Source organism: Rana temporaria, chromosome 1 (genome assembly GCF_905171775.1).
Source record: "Rana temporaria chromosome 1, aRanTem1.1, whole genome shotgun sequence".
Lineage (NCBI taxonomy): Eukaryota > Metazoa > Chordata > Amphibia > Anura > Ranidae > Rana > Rana temporaria.
This window is the reverse complement of record NC_053489.1, coordinates 360358223-360378050: the sequence shown is the minus strand read 5'-3', so window position 1 is coordinate 360378050 and position 19828 is coordinate 360358223. Positions and strand designations below refer to the sequence as shown.

The window sequence follows — 19828 nt, the reverse complement described above, 5'->3', positions numbered from 1 at the left end:
TAAAGTGAAGGTGCATGTTATTCGCTGCTCCTTAGTGCTGAGCGGCGCTCAGGGATTTGTTGGGGCCACAAAAGATATATCTCCAAATAACACGCCCAAGCTCATCTCTTCACCACACACAGCCACAAAGGCAAGAGAATTTGTGTATTAGTGTGTTAATGCTCGGACTAACAAACTTAGACCGAATTTTAATGGTTCAAAGAATGTCAGGCAAAATAGTTGGCCCTCACGATTGTTCACTTCATCAAATCTGGCCCACTTTGAAAAAAGTTTGGACACCCCTGCTCTAACAGAAGCCCTCTCTGTGTCCATCAGAGAGGCCCCCCTCCAGGTCCCAATAAAGTATTCGGCTTCTCTTCCTGTATTTGGTTTATTGTTAAGAGATCATGTAAGGATCCCAGGGTAATGAAGACTTTGTGGAGGAGCCTCACTGTAGTTGAGTCATTGCCATAGAAACATTTGTAAAGGGGAGCAGTTGGTAAAATAACCACCCCCATGTGGGGGCGCCAGAAATATTTCTGCACCCGGGCACCTGTGACCCTAGGATCGGCCCTGCCTGGGCGCTAGATGACCTTGTCCCGGCACTGCTGGGCAGTAGGGGAAATCGCCACTGCACATAGTGATTAGGGTAGGGTGACCAGACATCCCCAGTTTCAGGGCACAGTCCCCTGATTGAGGACACTGTCCCCGGACCAAGTCTGTCCCTGGTTTTGTCCCCAGATTGGATTTAATAGGGGGCAGGGGCAATTTCAAAGACAATCAGTGTAGAATTAAAATAAAAAAATTGAATTCCACCCCCCCCGCTCCGCCGTGCCTACTAGCATAGGGGGGTTGTATTTTCCCATTATCTGTGCCCCTTTCTGATGATAATGTGCTGATCGGAGTGGAGGGAATATTTCTTCAGTTTCGGGCGCATGCCCATTCAGCTTCGCTCACATGTTATTCTGCCTTGGCTCAAATCCTGGCCTGCCACCTGCCTATCTCCTTGCCTTCCCTGACGGAGTGGTCTTCCTCCGCTCCCCACCCAGTAGTAGCCGGGGCCCGGAGAGTAAGACTTGAGAGGCTGTGAGGCGGGCGGCGACGGGCAGAGAGTCGCTGATTGTTGCCATTACTAGGAAAGAAAAAATATGTCCCCGAATTTCATTTAAAAAATCTGGTGACCTTAGATTAGGGTGTGCCCAGGCACCCCCTGCGCACACCTATGGACACATAGAATAACACAGAGGGGAGTTTATGGGCTGCTAAAAAAAGAAAACCGCCCAAACTGACAAAAACGTCCGTTTATGAGCTTTATTGTGCATGGAGCCTAAGATTTCCTTTGACAACTTCCTTCTTCCTATTTGGCAAAGTAGAAATAAGCAGTCGTGTATGTCCACAGATCTATCATTATCTATTATTGTAGGAAGAGGGTCACCCAGGGCAGTGCCGTCCATGTGACAAGTTCTAATTACTGGTTATCACTGGGAGAAGGGGGCGGGGGGTTAATTGAGGGAAGCGGGTGAGCCCGGCGTGACGTCACCCGTAAGGGCAGGCTCCCTGGATTGGCGGTGGGCGTGGCCGCTTCAGTCAGTCTGGTCCCGGAGCACGGACCGGAGCGGGCGGAGGGGGGAGGATGTTGCCCGGCCGGAGGAACGTTTACGTGCTGCTGGATGTGCTATGCGTGTGTGTCGGTGAGTAGTTGTTTTGTTTCCCGGGGTGAGGAATGTGTAAAAGTTGCTGGCGCTGTGTTCTGTCCACGTATGTGACTTCTTGTCTCTCCCACCTGGGGATTAGTGTGCGCTGCTCTCCTCATGTCTTTGTGCCGTGCTGTATTGCCCATTCTCACGCCCTACTCGGTGCCCCGTGTGTGTCACTTCTCTCAGAGCCTTTCCCATCGGTGCTGCTCCGTCTTTGTTGTGCCTCCTAGCCGTGTCTATGGAGCAAGCCTCTCCATAACAAACATCACCCCCCACCAGGTTGAGCAGCACTCCCTCCCTGCCCCAGGCGTCTGCATTGTTTACCTGTGTGCTGCTGGGACACGCCGCCCTCTCTACAGTCCCCTTACCTGCACACATTTCTCACCGTGTTTACTCTTAAGGCAAATTCCCCCTCCTTTTCTCATTCGTTTTAGGCAGAGTGGAAAGTTAAAACCCCCTGCCAGATTTCTGTACAGTATCTGTCCCCCTTGGAGAGATTTCCCATCACTTCCTGATCTGTAAACATGCAGGAAGCGAGAGGAAATCTCTCCACAATGAGGAAAATCCTATCCTAGTTTTCACGACCCCTTGGAGAGATTTCCAGTCCCTTCCAGATCTGTAAACATGCAGGAAGCAAGAGGAAATCTCTCCACAATGAGGAAAATCCTATCCTAGTTTTCACGACCCCTTGGAGAGATTTCCCATCACTTCCTGATCTGTAAACATGCAGGAAGCAAGAAGAAATCTCTCCACAATGAGGAAAATCCTATCCTAGTTGTCACGACCCCTTGGAGAGATTTCCCATCACTTCCTGATCTGTAAACATGCAGGAAGCAAGAGGAAATCTCTCCACAATGAGGAAAATCCTATCCTAGTTGTCACGACCCCTTGGAGAGATTTCCCATCACTTCCTGATCTGTAAACATGCAGGAAGCAAGAGGAAATCTCTCCACAATGAGGAAAATCCTATCCTAGTTTTCACGACCCCTTGGAGAGATTTCCCATCACTTCCTGATCTGTAAACATGCAGGAAGCAAGAGGAAATCTCTCCAGAATGAGGAAAATCCTATCCTAGTTGTCACTGCCCCATTGGAACATTCCCCAACTCCTTATTGCTATTCTCAAAATGTTGCTTTTTCCCCTCTTTTAAATAATTGTTCCCCCTTTTGTATTTTTTTTCCTTGATCGCAGCCAATTATTAATCTGTCACAGGAAGGGCCTTTAGTTTTTTTTCCAGAATGTTGGAAAATATTCATCTATGTCCAGTTAGATTAGCCATATCTTCCACATAGAATAAACCAGCACCTTTACCAGCTTTTCTCCCAGACCGTGCTTTGCATGCGGTATGCACCCATTGAAGAGACTATTTCTTGTGGAACCTAATGCGTTAAATCTCTGCATCATTTAACCACATTCGTTTTTTATTTTTTTGCGAAAAAAGAGCAGAAATTTGGAAAAATAAAACAATAGTTCCTCCTTTCTATTTGAAAAGAAATCCAATAAAATCCAAATTTTTTCATCAATTTAAAGTGGAGGTTCACCCAAAAACGTAATTTTTAACATTAGATTGAGGCTCATTTTGTCAAGGGGAATCATGTGTTTTTTTTTAAATCGAAGCCGTACTTACTGTTTTAGAGAGCGATCTTTTCCGCCGCCTCCGGGTATGGGCTGCCGGACTGGGCGTTCCTTTTTGATTGACAGGCTTCCGACGGTCGCATACATCGCGTCACGATTTTCCGAAAGTAGCCGAACGTCGGTGCGAAGGCGCCGTATAGAGCCGCACCGACGTGCGGCTTCTTTCGGCTACTCGTGACGCGATGTATGCGACCGTCGGAAGCCTGTCAATCAAATAGGAACGCCCAGTTCCGAAGACCATACCCGGAAGCGGCGGAGAAGATCGCTCTCTAAGGCTGCATTCACACCTGAGCGACAAAATGCCGGACGCTTCTGCCGCTAGAGGGGAGAATTCCCATTGCTGTCTATGGAGATGGTTCACATCTCATAGACGCCGAACGCCTGTCGCCTGAAAAAAAGTCCCGGACCCTTTTTTTCAGGCGACAGTGGCGTTTTCCCATTGACGGCAATGGGAAGACTTTTGAAAAAAAAAAAAAATACGCCGCTACCGCCGAACGCTGCTGTCGCTCAGGTGTGAATGGGGTCTAAAACGGTAAGTACTGATTCGATTTAAAAAAAAAAACACCCGATTCCCCTTCCCAAAATGAGCTTCAATCTAATGTTAAAAAAAACTTTCGGGTGAACTCCCGCTTTAAGCCAAAATGTATTCTGCTACGTCTTTGGTAAAAAAAAAAAAAAAAACCCCGTTAAGTGTATGGTTTAAGTGATCACAGACAGATGAACGCAGGTAATCGCGGACATATGTGTGCAGATGATCATTGGGACATATGATTTTACTGTTGCATATGTGGGGGGCAGGTGTTTTTACTTTATAGAGACGTGTTTTGGGGACATTGTGTGGGGACATGCTTGTTTTACACTGGGGATCAGTGTAAAAAACAACTCGTACACACTGATCGCCAGCCGGCTAGAGCGATCTGCTCTTCTCACTGACAACTAGCCGATTGCCTAGCAACCAGCTCTCTATTTACATCACATGACGGCTGTGATCGGACACGGCCATCGTGATCAAGAGGGCCAATCACAGAGCCCTCCTGCCTATCTGAGATGCGCTGTGTCCAGGTGACACAAGCTCATCGGGATCGCTCCGCATGCGCGGGCACAGGCACGCAATCCCCCTCCTGAGGGACATTCCTGAACGTCCACTCAGGAGAGGGCGCCCACTCTGCTGTTTGATGTCTTCTCTGATCCTCCCCTTCCACTGTCCCCAATCCATCTTCTGATAGTACAGAGCCTTGGGGGCACTCTGCGCATGCTCAGTTTTGGTGTGTACTGCTAGAGCGTTTGTTAATGTTGACTGTTCTCTTGCTTTCTGTACTGGGGAAAATTCTACTGCTACCCCAGTATAGCCTCGTACGCACAATCAGATTTCGCCCAGGTTCACACTTGGTACGATTTGAGATGCGATTTCACATGTCAAATCGCATCTCAAATCGGCGGCATTTGTCGGCAATGGCACCGTCCTAAACAGTGCAACGCAGCATCTGCGGCGCTACACCGATTTCAAAAAGTAGTTCCTGTACTACTTTTTGCGATTTTGGGCAGCGATTTACATTGAACCCTGCACAGATGTCTCTTAAATCGTGGCAAAACCGCAGCCGCGAAATCGCGGTAAAATCGATTTTGAATTCGCAGCAGTGTGAACCTAGCCTTAAGGACGACCGTTCGTCCCGTTTTTTGTTGCATGCTAGTCTCATGTCGAAAGTGATGAGGTTACTTGCCATACGAAAATTTTCGGACGATAGAATACAACTTCAGAAGTGACGTAATGTGTTGAATAGTTTTGTATATATTTTTCCGTTTCTGAGCATGCGTAGTCTTGCTCTTATGATTTTTTTTGTTTTTCGTACGAAAACCATTCTTATTAAACGAAAATCGGAAGTTGTGTTCACATCTGACAAAAATCTGATAGTCTGCGCATCCCGCAGCTGTCGGAAGCACCATACGAACGATCAGAAAATCGCAGATCGTTCGGATGAAATTTTACTTCCAAGTTTGGCATCGTGCCTTTAGGTCTGATTCACTCCAATGCATTTTTAGTGCTTTTTGCATTTTTCAAATTTGCACCGCAGAATGTGTTCCATAGGAAACCATGTTATGGACTGTAGTGCAAATCTGCAAAAAGCACAAAAAAAATGCATAGGTGTGAACCAGGCCTGTTTGTGTGTGTGTATATGTATGTGTGTATATGTGTATATGTATGTGTGTATATGTATGTGTGTATGTATATGTATGTGTATATATATATATATATATATATATATATCTCTTCCATCACACACATTCCAGGAGATGGTGAAAAATGAACTAAAGGCAAGAAACCCTGTGTCCCCATTGGAGGATGGATTTCCCCTCTACTATGGTTCTGGGGCCTCCACAAAATGTGGGTGTGTTTTTTCTTTTTCTTTTGTAACTTTCAGGGCCAGTTCACACCACATGCAGTCCAGTGCATTTATTTTGTTCATCAAAAATGCATGGAAAGTAGGTTGTATTGTTTCCAATGGCATAGTTGACACCAGTGCGGTCAGTTGCAGGGCATTCCAGTTCCAGAAAAAAAAGTAAAATGTGCTGCATTTTTCTTGCACTGGACTGTACTGGAACATGGTAAAATGCACTGGAATGCATCAAAATCGAACTGGACTCCAGCACAGTGGAAAAAAAAAAAAAAACAGGAAAAAAGTATCTGGAATGCTTATGGAAATGCACCAGAATGTGCCACACACATCTGGAATGGGTCTGATGTGCACTGTTGTGTTGTAAACCAGGCAGTTATAATTGTATACCTGACTAAGGGCCAGTTTACGTCATAGAAACGCGTTGCAGATGCGTTCTGCATGCATGTTTTCTATGCATTCCAGTCTGACTTTTTTTCTCCCCTCTTTTTATTCACCTTAAAGCGGGGGTTCACCCTTAGAGGGCACTTTTCCCCCTTAGCTTCCTGCTCGTTTTTACTAGGGGAATCGGCTATTTATTTTAAAATATGTGCAGTACTTACCCGTTTACGAGATGCATCCTCTCCGTCGCTTCCGGGTATGGGCTTCGGGAATGGGCGTTCCTTCTTGATTGACAGTCTTCCGAGAGGCTTCCGACGGTCGCATCCATCGCGTCACGATTTTCCGAAAGAAGCCGAACGTCGGTGCGCAGGCGCAGTATAGAGCCGCACCGACGTTCGGCTTCTTTCGGCTACGAGTGACGCGATGGATGCGACCGTCGGAAGCCTCTCGGAAGGTTGTCAATCAAGAAGGAACGCCCGCTCCCGAAGACCCATACCCGGAAGCGACGGAAGAAGATGCAGCTCGAAAACGGGTAAGTACTGCTCATATTTTAAAATAAATAGCCGATTCCCCTAGTAAAAACGAGCAGGAAGCTAAGGGGAGAATTTTTTTTTTTTTACAAATGGGTGAACTCCCGCTTTAAGTAAGGACATGTGTGTTTCTGTGTTTTTTTGGAGAAATGCAGGGAATTTTTTTAACATGGGTCTCCATGAAATGTGTTCATATCAATGCATTTATATGCTTCTGCGTTTTTGGAAAGGGTCGTGGTCTCCCCCCCCCCCCCCCCCAAATGCAGCATTTTGCATGTAATATGTAAGTGTTTTTTTTTTTTTTTTTTTTTGGCATGGGGGTTTCCCCGCCAAATCCAGACCAGCTGTTTTTAGCGCTGCTTTTTTTTCTGCCTCTAAATGCCCCTGCATGCTAGCCTATGTGTCCATGCACACACAGAATTTAAAGATAGGGGGGGGGGGGGAACACAACCAGTGTGTCCAGGAGCAGCAGAGTATTGGCAGAAAAAAAAGGCTGACATACCTAAACACGCAATAATACAAGTTGTGCTTAGCCCTTGAGTATTTATTTCAATGGCCATAATAAATGGATTAATGCCCACAATCTTGATGCATCTAAATGCGTTTACAAACGTGAAGAAGTTTTTCTGTAAAATTGTATCTACCAGGAGGAAAGGCATCCAGGAGAGATGGCAATATGTCCAGTATGCATGAGGTCCAACAGAGACACAGACGGCAATAAAAACTGACAACTGTTCTAATCCCTCTCCACTCTATCCAAAACGAATGATAGTTTTGTATTTAGTTCAAGCAAGTGCTGTAGCATCTATCAGTTTGAGGCTGGGTTCGCTCTATCGCCGTATCTGTCTAAGGGCAGTTGAGTCCGTTTTACCACCCCTCTTAAGTTGCGATGGCAGCTGGAAGAGGTTGTTAAAATGCTACGATGCTTTACAGCTGTGGCAAAAATGATTCTGTCTTTCTTCCAGAAAGGTGTGCGACTTTTCCAGGCGACCTCCATTGCGGCTTACTTGTCCATGCAAGTCATGATAAAGTCTCCCCAAAGTAGCGTGACGAAAGGTTCCATTGCAGACAGTTAATGGAGTGTGACCTGTCATGCGACTTTGGACTCAAGTCTTGGCAGTGTGAACTGTGCTTAATGCCACCTATTCAAGTGTATGGCAGTTGTGCCTCAACAGCAGCCAAACCCTAGGCTTGTGGCTGCAGTGTGGCATTCTGATTTCTTGCCCAGCCCCAGAAACAAACTCCTGTAGCTTGATACACATGAAAAAGTGCATGTAAAATGCCTGGGGGAAAAAAAAGCTAAAAACTCACCAGGAATACTCTGCTCAGATGTGAATGTAGACTTGGTGCTAACCCTTCTCTACTCCAAAGAAAAAGTTGTCTTAGGGCCAGTTCACACCAGATGCAGTTCTGTGCGCTTTTTTTCTGCACAAAAAATGCACACAGTGTTTTCCCATGTATTCCAATGGGTCTAGTTCACACCATGCAGTCAGTTTCTGCACCGTAAACTGACTGCATGGTGTGAACTAGAGCCATTGGAATACACGGAAAACACTGTGCGTGCATTTTTAGTGCAGAAAAAAGCGCACAGAACTGCATCTGGTGTGAACTGGCCCTTCAAGTAGAACTCACAGCCATTTATTTTATTTTTTTAAATCCCATGGTGGAAATTTCCCTTCACTTCCTGTCCCATAGCCAAAACAGGAAGTGAGGAAATCCTTGACTGTGTTAAAATTATTTCTTTCACTCTTGGTGATAATGATAAACACAACAAATAGGCTGAATTTCACAAACAGCAATAAAAAAACCTGACTGTTTTTTAATCTCTCTATACTAGTCCAAACATTTCAGCATTTTTCAAAAGGAAAATGTTGGATATTTTTATGGTAAAAAGTTACTTTGTTTTTATAGTTTTTATTTTATTTTTGGTCCAAGTTCATCTCTCCCCCTGGGTGTGATATTTAGCATCCTGATTACATTGGGTGATAGTCATATTGGCAAGGGGCAAACTTTATTTTTTTACTTTTGTGGGGTTGGTTCAGCTAATGCAAAACTTTCATTGTTCAATGTAAACATGTTTACAGCTGGCCATTTGTTCCTGTGCTGCCTTTAAATTCAATCAGTTTGTGCACACCCTTTCTGTCATGCAAGTGATTAAGCATTAACAGGCGCAAGAGCAGATAAGATGGCAAATAAGCAAAGACCGTCAATACGGATGTGTTGTCAACATCCATGAATATGACCATGGTATTTGTGTTGGTGTACTGTAAAGGCTTTGCCTTGTCCGACATTATTAGCATGTTATACTTGACATCACCTCCAATATTTATTGTAACCTCCTTTCCTCTTCATCCCCAGGGGTCTAATTAAATTCACAGTTCCTCAATTAGAGGATGTTGTTTGATGAAATCCAGCTATAATGGGTTGTCTGCTGCTACATTCTTCTGTATGTGTGTCATCATTCCTGCATTTTTCAGCTGGTCTCTTGGTCTCTTGTAACTTTTCTGCTCCTGAGATTGTAAAAAAAACCTGAAGAATTTAGGAGAGTTTGTATGGCTGTCATACCTGTTTGGGAAAGTGTTTCTGACAGTAGGTAATTTTTTTTTATCGGACAGCAGGACTGTGATGTAGAAGCTTATACAATGTATTTTTTGGCTCAGGGCAGTCGGTTGTATCAGTCAAGGTGCCTGTTCAGTTGGTCCAAAATTGCAGGAAGCTTTTCTTTGTTGCCTGGCATACTGCACACCACTGCTGTCTGTCCAGTGTAATTAAACACAGCCCAAAGACCTTCTAAATGTTAATTTATGGAAATGTTCAGGAAGCAGCCTGCTTCAACGTCCCCCTTTTTTTTTTTTTTTTTTTTTCTCTTGTTTTAAAATGTTAATGTACGCCTTTTCATGCAAACATGACGTCCGTGGGAGAGCGGAATGTTTTTTGTCTTTTATTTTATGCAAGGACAAAACAGTAAACTATTTGTTTGTGCTAGTGCTGTAGCTTGTGTCTGAGGTGGAAACTTTAAAATGGAGGTCCACCCACCGCTGCAAAAATCAAAAGCCAGCAGCTACACATACTGCAGCTGCTGAATTTTAATAATCGGACACTTACCTGCCCTGGAGTCCAGCTATGTCAGCACTGCAGCTGATGTTTCCATCAGCTGTCTGGTGCATGCCACCTCCATTGTGATGGCTTCACTCCGGGAACTCTACTGCACATGCGCAAGGCGCCACTCCGGTGGCCGAGGGAGACGGGCGGTGATGTCAATACCCGCGGCTGAGGCTCCTGAAAGTGGGATCGGGATACCTGTAAAAGACAGGTATCCTGTCCCCCCCTTCCCCCCCGAGAGGTGCCAATTGTGGCACCGGAGTGGGGGGAGTAGTACAAGGAGTGGAAGTTCCACTTTTGGGTGGAACTCTGCTTTAAGCTCAAGTCCAGGGAATGTCCTCCCTAGCAGTGGGGCTGCTCCCACACTGCAAGTGTTAACTGCTTGTATATGTCTGGTGGATTGGGTAAGGTAGTTTTTTACTTGCCTGATCATTCACTCCTACAGGCTCCTCTGTGCTTGTTCTGGAAGCTTCTTCTCCCATGCAGTCTGGCAGTCGCATACACCTGACATCAAGACCAATGTAGGGTACTTAGCCAAAAAATGTAATGGTATGAGGGCCTGCCAAAGTGTTATTTTAGATGAGGAATGCACCTCGCAGTGCACAATTATCAATAAATATAAAGGAATTTTATACAATTGGATTATAACACGTGGTCAGCTTTTAATTTCCATTTCAGACCTTTGTTGTCCAATTGTACAATCTCCTACACTGCTGCCATCTATGTAGTGCAATGACCTGCCTGATGGGATACAAATACAATAGATTGTTTGCATCTGACCTTTATATTGCATAGTTTTGGTAAAACTAAAGATGATTGTACTGTCTAATGGTATGCGTGGCAATCTTAACAAACATCTCACCAAGGCTATCCTCCATAGATAAATGCTGTTGAATAACACAGTCATAAATAGTTAGTTTTATTTTATCTGATGTACATGTGACTGAGCTTGTTGTTCAATAAGCTTTCCACTCAGTTACAGGCCCACAATATAAAATCGGCCCTAATCACAGGCACTGCAAAACAGACAGAGGCCTAATGTGCATTTCATTTCCATTGCCTCCCTCCCTTGTTCCTGAAGGTGCTATAGAGAGAGGAAATCATGTAGAGAAACCTGATCTACAAGATCTTACAGAACTCACCCAGGTGTGTCAGCCTTCCCCTGTGTACGGGGAGGTCGCTGTGTACGGACAGGTGTGCCCTTTTCTAAAGATATACATGTACAGTATATAGGTATATTTATTGCAAAACACATTTTGCTTTTTATAGGTAACATCATGTAATAGTTGTTTACTCTATGGATATGTGTTTTTTTTGTTTTGTGTTTTCAGTGTATTCTTTCTGATATTTCATGGAAAAGAAAAGTTGAGATCAGCACTGTGATTTGTGTGGTCTTGTCAAAGTTCTAGGGAGATGGCTTAATAATATAAGCAAACGCATGTATTTTAAAATCCTATTTGCTAATGATGTTAAAATATGGTACTTGTATCAAAGTATGGATATTTTTAGTTACTTTGGTCTGGGTTGGACCAATTTTACTATGCATACACCGATGTTGGTGTTACCTTGAAAGAAAAAAACAGATCCTGATCCCTTAAAGCAGGGGTCTCCAAACTTTCTAAGCAAAGGGCCAGTTTAATGTCCTTCAGAGTTTACGAGGGCTGGACAGTGGTCAGTGGGAGTCAAAAAAAATCCCGACATCAGTGGGAAAAATGAATGCCCCATTGTTTCAGTGGGAGTAACTGTGCCCCGTTATTGGGTCCCATTGTTGGTGTCATTGAGAAAAACCATGCCCCATTGTTGGTGTCATAGTGAGGAATTGTGTCCCATTGTTGGTGTTTATTAGGAAGAATTGTGACCCATCGTTGATGTCATTGGACCCCTTTGTTGGTGTCAGTAGGAGAAACTATGCCCCATTGTTGGTATCGGTGAATGAAATATTGCCCCAAGGGCCGGATAAAAGCAAGCAAAGGGCCACATCTGGCCCCCGGGATGCAGTTTGGAGACCACTGCCTTAAAGCATGAATAAGAGCACAGTGCTTGTGCTGTATAATTTGGCCCCCTATATCGCCTAAAAAACCTGGCTGATCCAACCTGGCTATACCCTCCCCCCTGTGAACTGACCACGGTTTATCTGCTGAGCCCTTGCACCGTGGTCAGTTCATGTGCCTCCGTCATCCACAGCTCTCCTCTGTACCTGTCTGCTCTGTGTCAGTCCCCTCCTCTGCTATCATAGTTACAATGAAACATCCCATCCCCTCTGTAAAATAACATTATGTGCCCTGATTATTGTGGTCTGTTTGCAGAGGGGAGGGTATAGCCAGGCAGGATCAGCCAGGTTTTTTAGGTGTTACAGGGTGCCAAATTACACAGCACAAGCACTGTGCTGTATAAAATGCGATAAATATATATATATATATATATATATATATATATATATATATATATATATATATCACACAAAACGCTTTAAGTGGTTAATGTGGCCCTCGCAGCTGCACCCCCTTCATCTCTGCCCCCACCTTGTATCAGCAGCAGAGAGGAGGACAGATCATGTGCCTCTCTGTACAGCCACAGCGCCCCCTCATCGCCACCTTCCCTGGTTTCAGCATTCAGCAGGCGACTCCCGTCCTTTTTTGATCCTCCTCCCGACCTGCACTTTCTGCTTCCCAGCTCCTACCCCGGGTTGTTCTAGGCAGCGGGGGCGGGTGAACTGTGATGTAAGGGAGGTTTGGGGACTCTTGACTTCTGATGGTGGGGGAGTGGGGTGCTCTGGACATCTAGTCATTCAGCTACAACCAACCCTTTGAGGACAACAACAATGATGTGGCCCACGATGAAATTGAGTTTTGACACTCACTAATAAACACCATTAGTACAGTGAAACTCCACTAGCTTCCAGGTCCTGTGGTGAGTGAACAAATGAGGGTAACCTTCTGGGCACAGGCACTATTGAGATATTGCTTTGCCCAATATAACTATGTAAAAATCTCCATATCTAGAATTTTATTAAACTATGTGGTTAAATATTAATCCATAATAAGCAGTACAAAAATGCCACATCGGCCACATTTCCCAGCATGCTGGGATGTTGTCACCATTTATAAAGCAGTGTATGTTATGTATACTAAACTTATACTGCAGATGTACATGGCAGTGAATGTAACCGCTTGATAAATATGGCCACATTATCAGTTTTACTAATACAGTATAGCAGCCCTCAAAATTTTGCACTCGCCGCTTGCATTTTGCGAGTATATTTTGAGGGCTGGCGAGTGTCTGGCTGGCTGCTTGGGAGCAGGGGGGGCGAGCGAGGAGAGGAGGAGCCGCCGCTGCGTTCAAACCACGGGGAACATTACAGCTTTCAATTCAATAGCTGTGTGTGTTCCCTGCAGCGCACGTCTTATACAGCCCCTCCCCTCCGGGAAACTGATAGGCAGATCACCCATCCCAGGATTGGATGGGTGATCTGTCTATCAAAGTTTCCCGGACAAGAGGGGAGGGGCTGTATAAGACGCGCGCTGCGGGGAACACACACAGCTATTGAATTGAAAGCTGTGATGTTCCCCGCGAACCATTCGGCGGCGGCTCCTCTCCTACCCAGCACAGGTAGGATGCGGGGGGGGGGGGCAAGAACTCTGGCTAATATGTGCGGTGGTGGGGGGGGGGAAACTCTGGCTAATATATGTGTGGGGGGGAGACTGGCTAATATATGTGTATGTGTGTGGGGGGGGGGGGACTCTGGCTGCAATATGTGTGTGTGTGGGGGGGAGACTCTGGCTGCAATATGTGTGTGTGGGGGGGGGGGGGGGGGGACTCTGGCTGGAAAATGAGGACATTTTGCTACATTGGTAGACATGGGCAGGCTGCATTTTTGGGCACGGATTAAGTTGTTGTTAAATGTTTTATGTAGAATTAAGTAATAAATATTAAGTGTAATTTCATGAGATTTATGAGAGCGTGTCTAGGGGCGGGATTAGGGGCGGGACATGGTAGGGGTTGGGCGGGGCAACTGGTGGCGAGTATGCCTTGAGGCCTGGCTAGTAGCTCAGGACTTGAAATTTTGAGCACTGCAGTATAGAGCAGGGATATGCAATAAGCGGACCTCCAGCTTTTGCAACACTGCAAGTCCCATCATGCCTCTGCGTGCCATGCTTGTGGCTGCCAGTCTTGCTATACCTCATGGTATTTGTAGTTCTGCAACAGCTGGTGGTCTGCTAATTGCATGTCCCAGGTATAGAGAAACTCGTTGCATGCCTTAACCACTTAAGGACCGCCACACGACAATATACACCGGCAGAATGGCACAGCTGGGCACATGAACGTATATATACGTCCCCTTTAAGAGCCCAGTCGTGGGTCGCGAGCGATTGGGTCACAGGAACTGAAGAACGGGGAGAGGTGCGTGTAAAAAAACCTTCTCTGTGGCAATGTCAGTGATCGTCTGTTCCCTGATATAGGCAACGACGATCACTGATGATAAGAGTACTGATTGGCAGTAGGAGCCTTCCATAAAATGTAGTCTGCCTTTTTATCCTAAACAATAAAGGGTAATACATATTTGTCCTTCAAAACACAAGCTTAAAGAGGAACTTCAGTTTGCTCACATCTAGGCTTGTCCCAGTACCGATACCAAGCATTTGCCCAAGTACTTGTACTTGAGCAAATGCTCCCGATGCTTCACCCGATACTTGTACGGTCAGCGGTGATCAGTGCGCCGTGTTTCCCTCTCCCTCCGTGTCCCCCGCCGTGTTTCCCTCTCCCTCCGTGGCCCCCTCCGTGTTTCCCTCTCCCTCCGTGTTTCCCTCTCCCTCCGTGTCCCCCTCCACCCCCTGGAATTGTCAGGATGGAGAGCGGCAGTAGGAGACGATAAATTTGGCTCCTTACTGCTCCGAATGGACAGTCAGTGATTACTGACTCTGTCCATTCACATAACTGAAACATCGTAAACTGTGATTACAATGTTTCAGTTTATGAATGAAGAGAAGCCGCTGTCTTCTCTCCATGCAGCTGAGGCTACTGAGAAAGGGACTGGGTAACATGTGTCCCTTTCTCTGTCTCAAAGGGGAGATGTCAGAGGTCTGTTAAGACCCCTGATATCTCATCAAGGCCCCCCAACAGGGCTGAAAGAAAATAAAAAATAAAATAAAAGAAGAAACACACTGACACTGGCCACCCCCCCACCCCCCTTCAAAAAAGAAAGCATTATTATAAATAAAAAAAAAACGTAAAAAAATTGTAAAAAATTAAAAACAAATTGTTAAAAAAAATACTGACACATGTGCCAATGTCACATGAGATTAAAAAAAAGTATCAGTAATTGGCGAGTACTTGAAAATAAGTATCGGTACTAGTACTCAGTCTTAAAAAAGTGGTATCAGGACAACCCTACTCACATAATTTTGTAATAAAAACATCTTTGCCATTCTGAAGCTTCCCTCCAACCACTTTGCATATTTTATATATATATTGTGATTCTGTACTTGCCAAATATGCTGCAGAAATCTCCCTCCACTGAGTCTGGTTGCAGCCATTTTACCTGTGTGCAGCTGAACCTGCTGCCTATTCACTGCCTGGATTTACACATAGGCACACCTCCAGCCCTGCAGCTCTCATTAGCACTCTTATGACTCATCCTCCCTTCCTGGCAGACTCACGAGGGCTGTGCAAGCCTAGTTTAATGACCAGACAAGAAACAAAGGGGTCTGTATAAGGTATTTACTGGCAGAAAAAAAAAGTTTTACTATCCAAAGTTAAAACAACAAGGACAGAGGATTTAATAGATGGAAAGTAAAAAAAATGACTGAAGGTCCACTTTAAGTAGGAGTTGTTTGTATGTGGCATCTGACAGTAAAATGCAAGCAAATATTAAATGGTACAAAGATTATGACCCAGTGCGGCTAGCCTGATGATTATAGTCTCTGCCTAGGAAGTTATTTTCCAACAGTTGGAAGGGTTGTTGGTACACACCTTTTTTGCTTTTTGGAAGAGGTTATCAAAAGCCACTGTGCTAAAATTAGATGAGCGTGTTTTTTTTTTCTTATATGAAAAAAAAGGTGATTATTGCTCTGTCGATAATGGCTTCTGTCCTGAAAAAGGTGCCTGTTTATTATATTCTCCCTGTACTTTTGTCTTGATGTATGACCTTTGAGTAGGTGTAACACTTATGGCTTAGCAAGAAGTCCTATTATTGAATAAATGATAAGAGTACTGTTTCAGGTTGTTGCAGCATAATTAAGGCACCAGAACACTAGTTTTCCAGGTATATTAGTTCAGGGGCAGTTGGATGCTTTTTTCAACTGCCCCTGAACTTATTCAATGTTATCCTATGTGACCATGTACACAGTCTCATTTATTGCCGTGTTTAGGCAGTTGCGTTTAACAGCGTTTCTTTGAAAGCAAAAAAATGGGTTCAGACGCAGAAGATTTCCACATTTCAGACGCCGGCTTTTTTGGCCATTTAAAAAAAAACGTGTGTGTGTGTGTGTGTGTGTGTGTGTGTGTGTGTGTGTGTGTATTTTTAAACGCGGCAAAATGGACGTTTGCCAGGGTTACTATCTGTAACCTAAAGGCTTAATTTTCCCCCAAAAATAATAAACATGGTTTACTTGCTCTTTAGCATTGGTATTGCACTGAAAGCCCCCATACCTCCTCTTCTGTCAAGCCCTACCAGCACTCGTGGCTCCTTCTGTTTTGTATGTGCCCCATAGCAAGCTATGGGGGCACGTGTGGGCATGCTCCCGTGCCATGCTATGTGCATCCATAGACGCATTAACCCTTGCCATTTCCATTCTATGCATTGAGGTAAAAAACCTATTGGAGTGCACCAGCTCCCCCGTCTTACTCACCTGAGCCTAGTCGTTCCCACGCTGGAGAAGCGCACACCCTTTATGGTTGGTGTCTCGTCTCTTGATTGGATAGCTTGATAGCAGCGCAACCACTGGCTCCTGCTGCTGTCGATTAAATCCAATGGCGTGGGATCCTGCTGCCTATGTCTACGGACGCAGCAACAGGACATGGGAGCGCGCCAAACTGGTTAAAGTAGACCCAAATTCTGCCCTACAGTAGCACATCACTCCTTGTTTCTGGTTAGCTGAAGTATTGAAGCAATATTAACAATTACACATATTACTAAATATATATTTAAGGGCAAAACATTTTCTTCTACCAAAATGGAACTTTAAGTGATGGTGACCCCTTGGCATGCCACATTTGGCATGTCGTGTTTTTTTTTTGTTTTTTTGGGGGGGGGGTTATAGATTTCCTCATCATATGCTTGGCTTGATTGCCTAGGTTTGTGAAAGGTATATTTAAATGTTATTTGAACACACCTTAGCCCTTTGTTTTTCTTCTATGGACTACATAGAAGAATCAAAAAAATACGACTACTGTGCACTTTGATTCTACAGAGCATAGGTAAGGAGTTTTCACAGGACTTGCTCCATTGTTAGTTTACTGGTCAGAAGTATTTAAGCCGGTTGTTGCCAGGCAGCTAGATATTTCACCACAAGATCAGAAAGACCTTTTCCAGGTTGCTGTTAGTACAGGTTTCCTTTAAAAGAAGCCTGTCATGAGAGAAGCATGAAGGCTGCCATTGTTTGTTTTCCCTTCTCTAGCTGTCTTGCCTTTTCAACACTTAAAGGGGTTGTAAATGTTTTTTCACCTTAATGCATAGGATGCATTAAGGTGAAAAAACATCAGACAGCAATCCCCCCCCCCCCCCATGAGCCCCCGTTTTACTTGCCTCAGCCCTCGAAAGTCCTGCGCTCGTCCCGTCATCGGCTCCCAGCCTGGCCGTTGATTGGCTAGGTTGGACGGATTGATAGCAGCGCAGCCATTGGCTGGTGCTGTTGTCAATCACATCCAATGACACGGCGCGCCGGGGCAGAGTGATAGTCAACTGCGATTCCTGCTGCTGTATCACGGGAGCGCATTCGCAAGAGCTTTCTGCAATGGTTTTCCCAGGGCAGCTTCTATCCTCGTCTTTTCAGGTCCCTGTCTGTGCTACATATCAGTGCCCGTCTGTGAAGCAGAAAAAATATGTGATGACAGAAACTAAGAAAAACACTTTTTTTTTTTTTTTCAAACATTTTTTTTTTAGTTTAGCAAAAAAAATAAAAACCCCAGAGGTGATCAAATACCGCCTAAAAGCTCCATTTGTGGGGAGAAAATTATAAATGTTGTTTGGGTACATGGTTGCATGACCGCACAATTGTCATTCAAAGTGCGACAACGCTGAAAATTGTCCTGAAGGGTCGAAAGTGCCTGGTATTGAAATGGTTAAAGTGATCAAAAAAAAACTTTTAAAAACGGAAGACATGTTATACTTGCCTACTCTGTGCAATGGTTTTGCACAGAGAGGACCCATTCCCCCTTTTCTGGGGTCCACTGCTGGTGCTCCTAGCTCCTCCCCCTTAGTATCCCCATAGCAAGCCGCTTGCAATGAGGGAACTTGTGCGGGCTCAGGTGAATATTTGGGGGAAGCTGCACCTAAAACTTTAATGCAGAGAATACATGAAAGCGGAACTGCAGTCTGCTCACATAATTTGTAATAAAAGCATCTTTGCCATTCTGAAGTTTCTCTCCAACCACTTTGCATATTATTTTATATATATATTGTGATATGCTACAGAAAATTCCCTGAGTCTGGCTGCATCCACTTTAACTGTGGGCAGCTGAAGTTGCTGCCTGTTCGTTTCCTGGATTTACATAGACACACACCTCCAGCTCTTATTGGCCCTCTTATGGCATATCCCCCTTCCTTCCTGGCAAACTCTCACGTGAGAGATAGCTGTGCATGGAGAAAAAAAACATCCGGCGGTACCGCCCCCCGAACCCCCGTTTTTACTTACCTAACCCCTCGAAAGTCCCGGGCTCGTCCCCGTGATCCTCTTCAGTTCCCAGCCTAGCCGTTGATTGGCTAGGCTGGACGGATTGATAGCGCAGCCATTGGCTGGCGCTGCTGTCAATCACATCCGATGATGCGGCCCGTCGGGGGCCGCATCAGAGTGATACAGTCGGCGGCTATTAGTGTTCCTTTAAGGTAAAAAAAAACGTTAGCACTTACAACCATGCAAGTCTTGTAGTTGGTAAAATAAGCTTGCATTGAATGTTCGATCTTGATATGATCGTTTAAAAAAAAAAAAAGGTGATTATCTGATAAAGTGACGAACGAGAAGAAAACTTGGCCACAGTGAATCGTGATCTTATGCCCTGTAATTCAACCTATAATTTTAAAATGTAAACCCCTTCTAAAGGGGCGATCTCAATTTTGAAGATTTTTCTAAAGTGCAGGTTAGAGTTCACCTCCTATGTAAAAGTTGGCATTAAATTACCTGGTGGGACACTTGTTTGGTCTTTTAGTCTGTAAAGCATTGTACACACTAGTAGGTTTTTTTTTTTTCCATTCAACTTAGCAGGGCTGGGGGAAAAAAAACTGACAGCTCACGTGGAACCACTGTACTAGATATCCAATGTTGGTACAGCAATCCCCCCTACTGTTCTATTATGTTCTGACAGGTGGACTGCCCCTCGCCAGAACCCTCCGATCAGCAGACCCTTTTCAGTCATGCCCAATCGAGAGACCGACTGTCGAACCGTGTCCAGTACAAGCGGACTCAATGTCAGGTGGTGTCTATTAAACCCGACATTCACCCCCTGTGTACTAGGCTCAATGCCCATGCCATGCTTGCATACTTGCCATTGGTGAGAACTTGCCAGCAGCATGATATCTATGGAGGGCACAATAAGGCAGTGAATCACTCACCTGCTTGTCTTTGTTGATTTCTTGCCAGCTAGATGCATGAGAGATCACACGTTTTCTGGAGATGAACATTTTCGGCAAGAGGGAGTGCTTTGCTGATCCAACTGATGAGAGGGTAACACACATAAGCACATCCAAACAGCACGTTTTTACAATCCTGTCACTAGTGAGGCAGGGGCTAACAATGCATGCTGATAATGCCCTTTTTGTCAGTTGCTTCTGTGGTGATATATTGCATTACTACCTAAAACTTTAGTGAGCTGGCTATTCCGAATGGTCAATTTGTGTTAGTTTTTTTTATATTTATTTTCATAGGAAGCAACAGCTTATTGTCTGTAAACCTTAAGT

General features: G+C 44.8%; 1 protein-coding gene across 1 annotated transcript in view; it reads left to right on the top strand.

Moving 5' to 3' along the window:
• Positions 1–1524: 1524 nt before the first annotated feature.
• PLPP2 (phospholipid phosphatase 2) overlaps positions 1525–19828 on the top strand; it is a 52989-nt gene continuing 34685 nt past the window's right edge. Inside the window, exon 1 of the mRNA XM_040321904.1 lies at positions 1525–1670. Within this exon, the coding sequence (XP_040177838.1) occupies positions 1613–1670 (58 nt within the window). The 5' untranslated portion in view covers positions 1525–1612. The remainder of the gene's footprint in view (positions 1671–19828) is intronic.